We start from the raw sequence: 16,446 nt of genomic DNA, 5'->3' as shown, positions 1-16,446 counted from the left end.
AATGTTATTATTATTATTAATACTACTCTAATATAATATTGTGTATATACATTTGATATTTGTATAAAACATTTTGTGATTTAAATATGAGTTTATTTAAAAAAATATATGTGTATATTGAAAATCAGTTGACAAGATTGACGAGGAATTTTTATTTGTTTGTTGTAAATAACTTTTCTGTAGTATTATTATTTATTTATTATTCATTTAGATACTAAACAATTTTTAGAATAAAGAAAAAGTGAATGGTATTAACAAAAATAACATGAATGAAATTACAAAATACTAATTCATGGTGTTAGTTTAAAAAACAATCATGTTCATTACTATTGAGTATTTAAGTATCCATTCCAAACTAGGTCATACTTTTATTCTTTTATTAACCAATCTACATAAAATTACTATAGTTCTGATATGGCCTCATTTTCCTAAATATAATGTTATATAATATTTTTTAAAATGTTTAATCTACTATGCTGGACATGAAAAACAATTTTTTCCATTTTACTTGGATATTAATCCAAATTCTCTTATATATTAGTCCGATATAAGAAATATTTTTTTAATAGAAAACCAATTACTCATAAATAAAACATCTCAATATTGATATATTAAGATTTCTTCATTCCTTTTGTATCATTTTTAAGTTTAACAAATACCTCTGTTTTACTATATATAGGACATAGATGTATTTAAACCAAGTCTGTAGAAATAATAGTATCATATTATTGTCTATACTCTAGAATCTAGTTTATTGACAATAAATGGTTTTTTAATTAACAATTAATTCTGATGTTCGTTTGGAAAGTAATAGTTAAATGCTTCACTCGATCTTATAAGGTGCTAATTGATTTCTTTAATAGATATATCTTTTATTTTAATCCTTTCCTCCTCTGAAAACAGTTTATTGTTAGAAAGCAATCAAGCTCGTTGGAGCATAATATACAAATTTTCCAAAATTCTAATTTTCTTAAAAGCAAGAAGTAAATACATATTTGTTGTCTGCCTTGATCAGTGAAATTAAAATCTTTAAGATTCTCAGTAGTTTTCCTATCATGGTTGATTGTAACTAATACAATTATTATTGACGTTCAAACATTAAATTTGTTTACTATTTAATGTGCAAGTACATATTTGAATATTGTATTAACACTTTTTACTGTTGTTGATAACTAAGTGGTATTAATATTTTATAACATGAATTTTTTCCATTAGCCATCACTGATGTTTTGTAAGATTTTTTAAAGTATTTTGAAAAAAAATCAATAAGTTTGCGGAACCATTGAGTGAACTCTTTGGAGCACAGTTTAAGAAACACTGCACTAGATACTATACTGCATTACACATATAATGTATTAATACATTTATATGTAAATAAAATGTGTACTAAAATATTAAAAATAAAAAATGATATAGTGGGTTGGAATGGTTGGATATTAATCTTGCATCCATGTACAGCTTGGATTTTATTGAATTCGTTAATTATGAGGGATTTTTAAATAATCTTTTAAAGAAAATCTTCAAAGTACCAACTGGATTTTATACCACTTATTACATAGATCATAGGTGGCTAACTTATGGTTCACATCATTGTCAGATACGGCTTACGTCTTACTTTAAAATCAAAATTTACTTATTATTGTGCTATAAATTTTAATTTTTTAGATATTAGTTTAAAAAAAATATGAAATTATATAAAATGTATTTATAAACATTAAGGTTCTTGGTATCATTGTATTTACCTATGTGACCCGTAAACCTATTCAAGTTAGCGACTCCTGATATAGACTGAACTTCTCAAGTGTGTTTCATACAAAATAATAAAAATTAAACAAAATAATATAAAAACATATTATATTCCTGACTTGATGTTTTATGATAAAAATATATTTAATTTTAAAATTGTACAATGTTACAAAAATTTTGTACTTTATTAATATGTAAATATACATTATTTTAATTAAGTTATATAATATACAATACACCTGAGATATGTACAACAATCAATAAAATGTAAAATATATAAAAATTTATATGTAATTTAAAAATACATTTTACATTTGTTAACTTTACACTAAAGAGGAACACAAACCATAATCAATGACAATACATTAATTATGTAACAGTAGCTATTAAATTTTTATAACATCCATTTTTTCGCCGAATTAAATCACCCCAAAAGACGCGGATGCCACATGCTGGACATTCACCATCTATGGGTATAACATGATCAGACGATCCTAAGAATCGTTTGGCGAGACACAGTATATGAGTGGCTGCTTGACAATCTGGATCTAAACAATTTAATAGACTTTCTGCAGAACAATTACGTGCACACAAAACACATATTTGACATTTACTGCCGTCCATCAAGCTGGTATCACTTGGTGACACAGGTTTTTTACATACAACTGGTCCTTGACATATAGACATGTGCATGGGTGGGAATTTGTCGTTCTAGAAAATTAATATTATAATTTTAAGTAATGATATAAGATATTTTATACTGTATAAGTTGTATGATTTATGACTTTACTTACACTAAAGTCACGATGATAAAGCATATTTAGCCACCGGATGTTTAAAGCTAGACGATTCCATGGGCCCACATGCAGCATTTCAGAAAGTATGCGGATACAATAGTCATATGCTTTTTCAGTTCTTGCTTTTTGTGCTATGTGTTTCAATCGTCTAGATGTCTTAGGATTTTGCCATGCCCATTCAAACTAAAAAAAAATAATCTGTTATTATTCAGTTCTTGAATTTTAATGACTAACATCATACTCTTAATGCTGATATATCGTTAGGGAATCCGTGTACAATCAAAACCATTTCCCTAAAGAAAAATTAGTATCTATTAAAATACAATTTTATAAATTAACATTAATTATAATTAGATCAATATAGTATCTACCATGGCCCACGAAGACTGGTTTTTCTGGCGCCTCCACTTTTAACACCTTTGTTGTGTTGTTTTATACGGCGATTGGGATCCTTGGTATAGCCAATGTAAGTTTTTCCTTTGCTCTTTTCATTTAGGCAATACAATAGGTATACTCCATAGAAATTTTCTATTTCTTCGGCCATAACAATATTCAAAATAATTTTAAATTTAACTCATATTATTCATACTATTACAAAATGTGTCGTTTATAATTCAAAAACTGACCATTTATTGTTTAACAATCAACACATTTTACTATTATTATCATTATTTTAATAATCAAATATTATAATGGAAAAACATAGATAAATAATAATAATGAATACCTATTGAAATGAAAGACTATTTTAATAAAAACTAAAAAGTATACGAAATTTTTGAAATTATATCTTATCACACTCAGACGTGTTAACATATTATCACATCACATATTATATATTTTGTGATAGGTAATAGTGTTACCCATAGACTCTATGGTGCTACTGTTATTTCGTGTTCAACAATATTTATATTTTCATCTACGGTTCTTATCAAGGTTCTCATATATGATAAAAATTAAAAGTACCTACTATTTTGATTTTTGATTTTCTTGACTGAAACCTGCACGTGATGTTTTTAATAATCAAAATTATTTAATTTTTACTCAATAACTGTCAAATGCAGATTTCAATACAGTAAATATTCAAAACTTATAGGCGGATAGAAAGTTGTGTTCAGAGTGTGCAGTATTTTCATCGGATTAATAGATAGGTACATTTTTTTTACCTATTTATAACTTAAAAAAAATATTAAAAAACTAATTCCGCTATTATTTGTGAAAATTAAAATGTGAAATACTCTAATCACTTAACTAGAATTCTTCTCCTTAGTCGTCCCACTTGTGGGACGTACACAATGGCTACCATTGAAGCTCGGAAATGTTCTATAACTACAGTCTACAACCACCGTCCACCACCACATTTTTTTAGTTTCTTTTATTTTTTATTTTTACTTATTCTAACTAAATTTACCATTCGAATAGTTATTGAATATTATAATATATCTTTAAATAGTTTAAATAGATCGACTTTACTGTAGCGAGTAAAGTTATAAATTATAATACATTAATTATTTTTCATCACATGTTTTCCATTGCACTTAATTGCTTTCACTCGGACTGTAAAAATTGTATATAACTTAAAAATAATAAAAATGTTATCATTATCATGATTTTAAAAATGTCATGATGTCAAATGTGGACTAAATATTATGTTATATCTTATAAATAATGGTAAATAGGTTCTAAATATAGACAGTTACTTAGATGCTTAGTATTATTCATTGTTTATCATTTATATAATAAGCCATGACTAGAGTCTACAGAAAATTTAAAACCTAGTAAGTAGTAGAGCATTATAACTTACATATAGATTGTATATATAGATTTAAAAATATATAAATATAAACCTAACCTGTACCTAGGTTCAGTATTGTTTTGGTATTTTAAATTTAAAATAAGTTATGAGCATTAATGAACAATAAAATTGTCGACTATTGAGAGTTTTGAAATATTATTCGTATTAAACTCAAACAAATTAATGCAAGAAAGTCATTTTCAAGTAAATTTTATGACGAATTCAAGTATGTTTTCAGTAATTTAGACAATTTGCAAAATATTGATACTTTTTACGATAAAAAATATAATAATTAATATTCGTGTAGAGCGATATTGATATTTTATGGAAACACGTGAGTTTTGTAGTGTGTTCCGTTATTTCTTTTTCACAATCGAACACACACACTATTTTTTTTCTTCATATTATAAAGATACTTAGTATGTGGTTACACGATTCGCACCTACGTACTTAGAAAATGACTTATATTTGAACTCTTTAAAAACGGTCGAAATTAAATCTCCTTAACTTACTACTCATATTTTAGATCATTATTATTATTCATTTTAAATGATAATTAAATATGATTTAAGATGTACCATACACGCAAAGCGCATGCACTCCATTAAAAAATTGCCTACATTGAACACCTTAAAAATGACAAAAAATTGTGGTCCGCTACCTCTTGAAGACTGGCGACACTCATGTTGTGATATCGGTGTTTCTGGTCCAGATGCATAACGTGAGATATTTAAAAAAAAAAAGGTATTCAAAAGAAAATTGGTAAGTGGAGGTCAGTGATTTCTAAAAGCTTTTCATCAAGGGTCCATGTTCTACAAATGTTTAAGAACCGCTAGTCGGTTGGTCTACGTATATCGATTGCTATTTTCTTCCGTTTTCGTTGATTTCCAGGCAAAGACGCCTTCTGACTAAAAATAATATTAAGTTACATTAATATTTTCTAAGTTGACGTTCGTAATTGTTTATGTAGATTAGTACAGAATTTTTTAACAGTTCGATATGAAAAATATTTTGTAAAAATGTTTTCTTTTTCATAAACACATAAATTGTAATTATTATTGTTAAAACATTTCATAATTTGCAGTAAATTTTTATAGTTTTAACTAAATCATTGCAATGAACACAATATTCACAAGCATAATGCATATTAAATATCAATCCTGATATTATTATTAAGGGAATTAGATTTCGACTAAGGAGTAGAGTATAGGCAATTTGTATGGTGTATTAAAATACGTACGTTTATGTCGTCTCGTGTGTGTGTGTGTGTTTGTGTGTACTGTGTAGTATACATAAATAATCATATAGAATTCTATATTATCTATGTTAATTGGTAATTAATAGTAAATGATTATTAGTGTGAGTGGTTAGAGCTACTTCAAGGTACAATAAAGGATAGAATAATCCAGTACTCCACACACGCACGCACAAGTGAACAACGCACTGTCGAGTGCTAAACGAATGCTATTTATTTTTTTTTTTTTTATAAAACCTTTTGCTAATTTTTCTAACCTATAGTTATTTAATACAATTTTTAAAACAAAAATTGAATTTTTTATGAAGCTTACTTAAAAATTACAGACTTTTATATTTTAGAAATAACTTTATTCGGTTTTTCATTCAGTATTTCATTCAACTAACAGTGTCCTGAAATAATACTTTGGAAATTTGGATAATTGGACAAAGACCATATCGGTAAAACAATTAGTGGATATACAGAAAATATTGATCAAAAATGAATACGAATAACAGAAAGTCATAATGCGGTCAGGTCGACAAGTTCGCTAATAATAATAATACTGTGTATTCCAAATTGATGCAGTAAATCGATACAAATTATTGTGTTCTAGCAGCCACTGCCAACTGTAGATAATAAGTACATACAAGTTTTATCATAGAAGTACAGAAAATATTTTCAGTGGCGCCGAACTTCTAGAAATGAACTCAGGCCAAAATTAAAATGCAACGGCCTGGTGCCTCTTAGGCGGTCACAAGTCTACATTTTTATTTCGTATGGAAAAACAATTATTTTTTTTTAAATAAATTCTTTATTAGGCTATCTGTTACAGAACTGAGCAATGTGAGTTTATTTATTAAAATAACAATGAATAATGACGTGGACATTTAAGGGCAAAAAGATTTGTTTTAGTTTAAAAAGAAATGCCAATAACGCAATCCATGCAACTGATAATATATAATTTTATTTGAGTCAAGTATGATGTATCCATGTAGATTTATGGTTTATAAATATTGTTCAAATTTAGTTAATATATTAATAATTATTTATTTATATTTATGTACTATGTAAGTACTTATATAGTTGTATATTATTTATTTAATACTGTCACTAAGTAATCATACACATTCTAGTGTAAATTTTAAACTATAAAACGTTAAAAAAAAAGTAGTCAAGCATGAAGGTTACCTACATGTACAATATTACAATTTTATACATGCGGTTCAATTACAGTGCGACCATTACATATTATAATTGTTATTATTTTAAGGAATATTATAGTATATTATTGACATATTCTATAATCTTGACTTTTATTTCTTAAATAAACTCTAATTTTTTTATACAACTAAATTGAATTATTAATATATGATACTCGAGTAAATAAAATCCTTTATATTTCATTATAATATAGGCTATACCTATATATATTTTTAACTTTTATTTTTAATACATACAATCTATAAATAAGTTTTAAAATAAGTATATTTAAGGATTTACATTATTGGCATGGTTGACAAGATGAAGTAATCACCCAGCGGTAATACTTATTGGCTAGAGAGTAATATAGGCTATATTACTCATTAAAATCGATAAATTATACACGAGTAAGATGCAAAAGTAAATATTAGATTATTAAAGAGAAAAAAGTATATTTGTTAATAGTTATATATACATTTATAACAACCGCAGACAGATAAGTTATATTATATTGTACTTTGAAATTTTAATCAAGTAATAATATATATTTCTAAATGATAATAGTTATAAAATAAAAGTGTTATTAATGTTAATAAGAAATTGTATTTAAAAATTATAAATTGTGTTGTTCAAAACAGTATTACAGGTGGATTATGCAAACATTTTAATCGTTAATATTATTTTTGTGCAGATAATTAGGTAATAATTTTTATTTTAACCATTTTTATTTTTAATTATCAGTTTTATCTTATTGGGATATAATTATTATTGTTATTTTTGTGGTACTCGTCCTCTAATATATAATAATAATAATAATTATACTACATTATTTAAAATAAAAATACTTAAGTAAAGATTTTTCTAGTCACGACTTAAGATAGGTAGTTGGTAGTACTTGGTATTCGGTTTTGTCTTGATTATTAGTTATTGCGTTAAAAAAAAAAAAAAAAACTATTGCACGTCGTTTTCTAAAAATGTTTATCAATCACCGTACAAATAAATATATTTAGATAGAATTATAAAGTACGCTATAACTATGATACGTGTACAATGTTAATGTGTTTAAACTGCTTAACGTATTATAAGCAAACAGACTTTGAACCTCCCTCCCATCCACTCCGAAAATATTATCAGTCGACTATTGGTAACTGGGTCTATTTTATGATTTCCGCGTTATTTGACTTAAACTTAACACATGTGAATTTATCAACAATTCCATCCTGCAGAACAATCGCTACAAGTACAGGCTGTATGCATATTATTTCAATTGACTGCTGCAATCATATATATATATATATATCAATATATGTATATTATGTATTATATGTGTGTGAATGCGTTCACATAACCATAAGTGACTTGGAAGCTTATGCGATGTATATATATTATATTGTATTATACTATATGTATATATTTAAAATGCGTTTACGATCTTCGTTTGTACCACACTAACATGGAGTGCGTTTCTTGTCGCCCCTCACGGCCACTTTCACCGGGTGTCCTTTTTATCCGATCGCATGTATAAATTTAGTATCTCTTTCTATTTCTAATTTTTATTTTTATTTTCTTATTTATTTATTTATTTCTGACGTGAAAGTATGTCGTATAATATGGTTTATAAGGATGACCCCTGCGACCGCTCGTTACAATATACTGTTGTCATATTATCCTTGGAATTATGTAAATTTATTATACTCATCACGTTATTCTTATACTTATTAGTTGGCTTATCGATATTTTATAATGATAACGATAATAATATTTGTAGAGTTTTGTAGATTTTATGTGTAAGCAATCCACAAGTCTATAGTCTATCGCACTTATGGCTCTGTAATGTGGTGTATAGGTAACCCTAAATCTGAGGTCAGATCCTCAAAGAAAATTTAAATTTTCAAAACGACCATTTTTTAATTTTTCTAGTGTTACTATTGAACAGGGTGCCTATAGGTAAAATTTTAAAAGGGGGAGGAAATAAAGAAAATCTCAAATTTAAACTAAATTGTTTTATTATAGTTAATTAAAATACATTTTGATAAGTAAAAAAAAAAATAGAAAAAAAAAATATAATCAAATTTGTTATTTGGTATCGATAAATAAGAATACTCCTAATTTTTTCGTTTTATTATGTCACAGTCATTAAGTCATAATATTGTGGTAATATTTATTGAAATATAAGTTAATATTATTTTTAGGAGAGCAAGTGCTCTTATCTTATCTACAGTGGGCGCCCATAGATTGGGTATACTTACAATTAAAGAGTTATTATAATTGTAGAACTTTGTATTATATTTTATCAAAACCATTCAAATTATTGTGTTAAAAATATAGTTTACATTTAACGGAGTTTGAGACAATGATTGTAAATCCACTGGCATTACCTAATTTGTCACGGGCAACGTCGTGCAAGATTAGCAGTATATAATAAACTACAGCAGTAGAATTTCAGTAACCAGAACCATATGATGGGTTACAGTAGAAATAAAATGGTTGTTATTGAAAACCGTGCAACATAATGTTAAAATATAATACATACCTACTCATAGGTATTGAAGTACGTACAGACTACAGATGATATTTCGAAGGGATTTATATTTCTTTGAAAATTTTTGAGAATTTAAGACTATCGAGTTTCGATAGTTATTTATAATATGTTGAGATATGATAATAATCGTGTTATATAATATTGCATTTTGTATAAAACCTGCAATAGGCCAGTTCATACTAATTATTTTGTTGAACTAAAACGGTGCCCAGAAAAAATATATTGTTAGACATGCAGCTACAAACTTTTTCGTTATCATGGGAAAAAAAACAAAACTCGATTTCGATGATATTACCGACGTCGCTGAATAGTTCATCACGACGGAGATAAGAAAGTACGATCGCAAGACTAGCTATTCCATTAAGTATTAAGTATTACACTAGCTATATATACTCTGATCAGCCGTATCACCTGCGCGCGATAGTTCGTGACGTTTTCACTTTCTGTATGAAAAAAAGAAAAAAGTTAAATAAATATAATGAGTAATAACTGTAGATACATTCAGCATAAAAACGACGCAAGTTAGCATGATGGCGTTGCCACATTGACCTCTGCTGTGATGAGGTTACGACCGTATATATACTCGATTTCTCACGGCGTGAAAATGCATTCGATATAAAACCACGTACATAGTAACAGGGTAATTGGCGTTTGTTGAATCGCGAATCAAAAAACGCGACAATTTTTGTTCAAAAACCTTGAAAGTGTAATACAAAGTTCGAGTTGTTCTGTTGTTTTTGTAATATATATATTTAAAATAAAATATATGCTTAATGTTTTTTATTTTTAAAACTCAGATATTTATACAAAAATAGTGATATTTTAGTTTTTTTTTTTTATTGTAATTTAAAAAATATTAATCGTTGAAATGATCAGGCTATTCAAAAGATACAACATAGATAACAATGTCATAACAACATTAATATGATTGTAGATACACAATTTTGAGAATAAAAAGATTAATAATTAATAATTATTAAAAAAATATAAATAAATAAAAAAAATTAATAAAAAAAAAAAAAATTTAAAAGTACAAGCCTCACGAGAGTACGGAGGAGGCTATATAAACCATAGCTTCTCCCGTTAAAATATACCACTGCAAGACATTTAAAATAGCTTGTAGATAAATTCACAGATATTAAAAATATTTTGAGTTTCCTATAATTCACGATGAAACAACTAATCTGTATGTTTAATGACCGATGCTGTGTAACGAATATGTGTATGTACCAGCACGGTACATAATAATAATTATTATCTAATATTTTGCACTCAAAATTGCAATTGCAGTGACCCGTATCGAAAGCTGCACAACGTGATCGAACGGATATTATAATATATAGTATACGCGCAATATCGATTTTGAAAACCCGAGAACGACGATAATTTTTCGTAGTGAGATGGTTTAAAACAATTTAAACATGGAATATTAATAATTTTTTCTTTTCAGATTCGGCTGTGGTTCAAAGAATTTTCGTTGTTGCGCATTGATGTAACGTTTTTACTTTATAGGTAATAGTATCTTTTACGCGGCGTGTGCGCAATTACCAATGTATTCGTATTATATTATATAGAAACTGATTTACATATTAATCGTTTCATATAATAATACGTGTACGTGATGTTTAGGTATAATATTTATATATATATTATATTGTGTGAATAGACGTCGGAGGCTGTTCAGATTATTAATTATTATATATCATAATATTATAGACTATAGTGTAAGCATTGATTGTTCACAACGAAATCCGTTCAATTATTCGGAGAATTCACAAATAAACGGAAATCTACGTCGTCTGTTATCAGTTATTAGTAGCTGTTTATTGCTGCTGCCATCTATTCCAAAGACGTATTGGACATTGCAGGTTATTAGTTATTAATTTATTACTGTTTATAATAGGTTTACTGTTTATTCAGGGCTGGCGCTGGTAAAATTGATGAGGGAGGGAGGATTTTAATGTACAAATTTGTCTACCACTTTCTAAAACAAAATTTTAAAATACTAATATTATAGGACACATCATCCACACGTGTAGTTTCTGTAGACTGTCTTACACACGTGCAAATTTTGTGTTCAAAACAATCCATTTAATTATGTAATTTATATTATTTTAAAACTAGAGTAAATTTATATATTAAAACATTTAATGATGGGATTATTATATTGAAATTATTTTAAAGTTTTACTACAATTAAATTTTTTTTGTAGAATTTCAAATTGTCATAACTTGCTTCATAATTAAAATATCAATAAAACCCTTCGAAATGTTCTAGATAATAATTTTAATTTTAAATTGAAAACTAAATATGTAAATCAATTATTGATCAATTTACTTTAATTTTAAAAATTATTGTGTGAAATGCATACGGTATGCAACATTTGTTGTGTTACGCGTATGCAAAATAGAGTTAACACATGCTAATGTAACACTTTCCTAACAGTTTATTGGATATTGATAAAGTTAAATAATAAAATAAAAACTATATAATATTATTTTATATAGAAATACATCAACTATAACATTATATATAAATGGTAGGTAGTCAATAAATCAAATTTTAATTCGTCTTTTCTTTAATAGGGACCACAATTTTACTGAACTTTTTAAATCTAAACAATCCAAAATATCATTATAACTGAAGAGTAACTTTTTTAAAAGTAAATTTTGGAGGCGATCTAAATATTTTGGTCAAATTATATCTAATTTTTTCACGTTGTACTGATGGTTTAAAACTTTTAATACAGCAATCACCTTATCATAAACATTTATCTTAAAATCTTTATATCCTGGAGGTAATAGTTCAATTATATTTTTTATATCATCTATTGGAAAAATTTGTTTCCATTTTAAATATTGTAATCATAGGTTCAAATGTCACCATATATTTTTTTAGATATTTATCCAATAAAATTAGCAGAGTATTTAATATTTTTTTTTTAAATTGAACTCGATAAAATTTAAGTAAATTAATTGAACGCTGTATACTTGATTGGATTTTGATCAATTGTTTTGATATAAGTATTCTCCGATGATGGTAATTATAAACTGATATTGGATCAATATTTAAAATTTAAAGAAAATGTAATTGCCTGCTTATTAGATTATTCATTTGCATTTATAATCTTTGTTTATATCGGTTTAGATATTGAATAATTAATTAATATTAAAGCACCAATTGTGTTTAATTTTAATTTAGTTATTTCAAGTTTTACAGTTCATATTTTGGTCTTGTACATAATATTTTTTATGAATGATGAGGAAACAACGAAAACAAATGAAAGAAGTTTTTTAGAAGTCCAAGTACTTGACTTCAAGCATTTTTTGTCCACGTTTTTTGCAAATTAATAATTTCTTATAAAGTTTCAATTATTAAGTCGAAAATAACTTGCATAGCTAAAATTATTTAATGCAGATTTATAGAATAACGAAGTAAAATTTTGAGTTAAATTTCTACGTTTTTGTGTATCTCGGATTTTCATATTACTTCATGCTCTAACACCGTTTTTGACCTATGCCGGATCAGAAAATTGCTTGTTTAGGCCTTTACAACATTATGTGCAAATAAAACAATAAACAACATCGTTTACAATGCTATTTTCTAAATGAGGATATTCTATAAACCATATTTGCTTTTTTGGTGAAATATCGGAATTCTTAGAGTGTTTGGATAGCTTAGGTTGACAGGGTCCTGGATTAAGAAGATACTTTCTTTGGGATAACGATTCACTCGTTTTCTTTTTCCGAGATTTGTTCAAGAAAATGATTTATAATATTATCATTTTCTTTGTTTGGTGAAGACTTAAATAAATTATTCATAACTTTTTTTGTACCTAATTTATTTGTACTTTTCTGATTTTATTAAAAAAAAAAAAAAAAATAGAATCTAAGAAGTGTTGACTAAAAAAAATGTATGATTTGGAGAGGTTTCTCTCTTGAGTTTTATTAATGAAGTATTAAATACTTGAAAACTTTTAATAATCATTGTTTCAAGTATTCCTACACAAGTTATCCAATCATAAGCTGTCTTCTATACCAACCAAATATTTCTCTCTTAAGAATAACATAATAGATATTATATTTAAAATATTATGAAATAATTAGGTAGATAAAATAGTTTAATTTTACGCAAAATTAAAGTTTTTCTTATAACTCATACTAAGAATAAAAATATTGATTGTTAAAGCTTAATATATTTTTTTTTTTTATGATTAGGATTGAGATTCGATTATATAGTGGAATATTAATAACTGATATTAGTGAGAATTAAAAAAAAAAAAAAAATCAAGTTATCTGAAATTCAAGTTACCTATTGAAAATATTTTGATTTATTATTGAAACAAGGGGATGAGGCATTCCTTTGAGTTATCGAAAATTCGACTTATAGTTGTTCGGATTACCAAGACTCGGCTGTAAAATATACAATATATATACTGATATATTGTTATTCAAACATGATAAATTAATTTTGGTAAGTGATCAAACTGTTACATATAATTAAAATCTTAATTTTAATCCGTTATTTTCCAAATAAAAATTTTTTGAGTGACAATAGCATGTTTAACTGTAATGCATGTAATTTGAGTTAGTATCATCAAAATATCGAAAAAAAAATGGATTTAAATTCACAATAAAATATACATAATAATTAATATAATTCTCATCAGCCCCGATGATTATTGATTACCTATTAATTATTAATAATAAAAATATTTTACATTTTATCAAATTGGTATTTATAAATTCTATAATATTTTTACACCATTACGGTAAATACATGATTCATAATAGTCAATATTTAAAAATAAATACCAAAATATAAAGGTTCAATTTTTCACATTTTTATTTAATTTTTTTCATAGAAGATAATACTTAATAACCTAATTTAATATTTTTAATTTATATTATACCTATATCGTTTATTACATTGGGTATCGTCTTAATTACTGAAGTATTTTTTTATTGGTTAGAAATACTTGAGTTGTTACAATATTTAAAACGTTGTTCACGTGAAACTATTTTGATTTTTTTTTAACATTATTTGTTTTGATGGTGTTTTTAAAAAAATTATCTTATATTCGTGACATTTTGGATTGGATTTTCATAATTTCTTTTCAAATCTGTAGAAAACATCAAGTAATACTTTTGCTGAAAGTGTAATCTACTATACTTATTGAATTAATATTATTATAACATCATAAATAATTTTAAACGTAATAATATACAATTTTATAACAGTATTTAAATAATTTTTCAATAATATTAAAAAATAAAAGTATTTTATATGTGTTTAAAATTTGTTTCAAATATGTTTAATTGCTTGAATTTACACAACTGTTGCACTATAAGCAACTTTGTTTTTGTCATTTATACAAAATGTGTGGCTAATTTTATTCTCGTTACTTATTCAAGCGCCTTCCTAATATTATGTATATTTAAAAATATAATGATATTTTGACTAATGATTATTTAGATTCATACATCATAAATTGTTCTAATTGTGGAAATGAGTTTATTATTATTTTTGAACAAATGTTAATCAACGATAATGTTCTTGAAAATACCTGTCAATAATTGAATAATGGCACGTCTGGTGATGCGTTTCGCTCATGCGTACATAGTCATTATGTAGATATCCAAAAACACGTCCATTTGTGAAATTATGGCCAATAATGTAAAAATGTATAAAATTTGTTTAATTTTTGGATTTTAAAAATTTATAATCATTGCAATTATTAGAATTATCATTCCAACTCAAAATTCCATTATTATGAAAAAAATGTGACGTTAAAATCGTTAAATACGACACTTGTAGGGTGCATGCGATCGGATCAATAATGCGATTAAATTATCGATTATTCGTGACATATTAGGTAATATTATATTATTTTTAAGATTATGTTAATTTTTTTTTATTATTTGCATTCTTGATAAGACGTCGCGATCTCCGAGCGTCGTTGTGGTAATACGGGTTTATGTGTTTACAGAGATGTGGGTATTCTCGACCTACGATAATATGCGTTGACATTTCGCGTAAAAAAATGTAGTAAAAATAATAATAATAAATAGCTGTAGAGGACTAAAAACTGGAATAACCGTTTATGCGAATATGCGAATATATATTGTAGAATATACGGTCAAGGCCAAGGTAGTAGGTACTATTGCGCAATAATCCATTGACTGCGTACAACATATTTTAATAAATATTATAATGTATGTATATTGTAGAAAAGTAGTCACGTACTGATACAGGAAATCGCGGTTATTGTTAGTTACAGCTTCCGAATTAAAGTAGTGAAAGTAAAAGGATTATAAAATTAGAACTAACAAGTTTACTATACAAATCGTTGTATTGTAAAATATACTTTTAAAAAGTATTCAAGTACAAATACTATTTTATTCGTATTTAAATTCTTTCAAAAAGTATTTAAAAGATACTTTCATATATTTTATTTACAATTTTTTACCTTACACATCGACAAAATTGAATTTTTTTGTTGCATTTTCATGTTTTATATTAATTTGATAGAGACTTTTGTGCTGTATCACATAGAATAACTTTAAATTACTCATTTGTTTTCTTTGTCAAGACGTTATTCGAATTTTCAGTTCGATATAAAACATATTATATATATAATATGTTTTATAATGTTTACTAATTTATTTATATAGTTACAATTTATTTTTATTTTACATGATTAAATTAATCCATGTTTAATGTTTATAGCTCGGATACTAGCAATCGGTTTATTGTAAACATTTTGCAATACAATTGGTACATTATTAAGGAATGAAATAGATTAGATAAGAGATTTGATGCACAGGCTATAGGCACGGATTATTATTTTTTATACTTAAAATTTAATAACTCGAAAACCACTGGTTCAAGTTTAAATTTAGATGTATAAAAATAAAAAAAAATAAAAAAAATATTGCTCAATAATTTATAGAAAAAAGGTAGTTTATTATTAAAAAACAGAAATTTGTATTGTCACAGGATCATTCGTAAATTCATAAACGCAATTATTGTATCTAACATCTAAGTGTATGTATTCAAATTTCTATATTAATAATTAGAAGTAATTTACATTGTATTGATTACAATTTAGTATTGTGAACTAAATAAA

At 25.8% G+C, this 16,446-nt stretch overlaps 1 protein-coding gene across 1 annotated transcript; it reads right to left on the bottom strand.

The window, feature by feature from the left end:
- Positions 1-1,990: 1,990 nt before the first annotated feature.
- LOC112595992 (structure-specific endonuclease subunit slx1) lies at positions 1,991-3,140 on the bottom strand. Its single transcript, XM_025341425.1, has 4 exons — positions 2,915-3,140; positions 2,785-2,836; positions 2,541-2,726; positions 1,991-2,457 (listed from the first exon to the last, which is right to left on the bottom strand). The coding sequence occupies exons 1-4, from the start codon at positions 3,085-3,087 to the stop codon at positions 2,116-2,118; spliced, it is 753 nt and encodes a 250-aa protein (XP_025197210.1). The 5' UTR covers positions 3,088-3,140; the 3' UTR covers positions 1,991-2,115.
- Between the last annotated feature and the right edge of the window lie 13,306 nt (positions 3,141-16,446).

This window comes from Melanaphis sacchari, unplaced genomic scaffold, assembly GCF_002803265.2.
Source record: "Melanaphis sacchari strain LSU unplaced genomic scaffold, SCAv2.0 Contig2_pilon_pilon, whole genome shotgun sequence".
Classification (NCBI taxonomy): domain Eukaryota; kingdom Metazoa; phylum Arthropoda; class Insecta; order Hemiptera; family Aphididae; genus Melanaphis; species Melanaphis sacchari.
The sequence above is the reverse complement of the archived record's forward strand: the minus strand, read 5'-3'. Positions and strand labels throughout refer to the sequence as shown.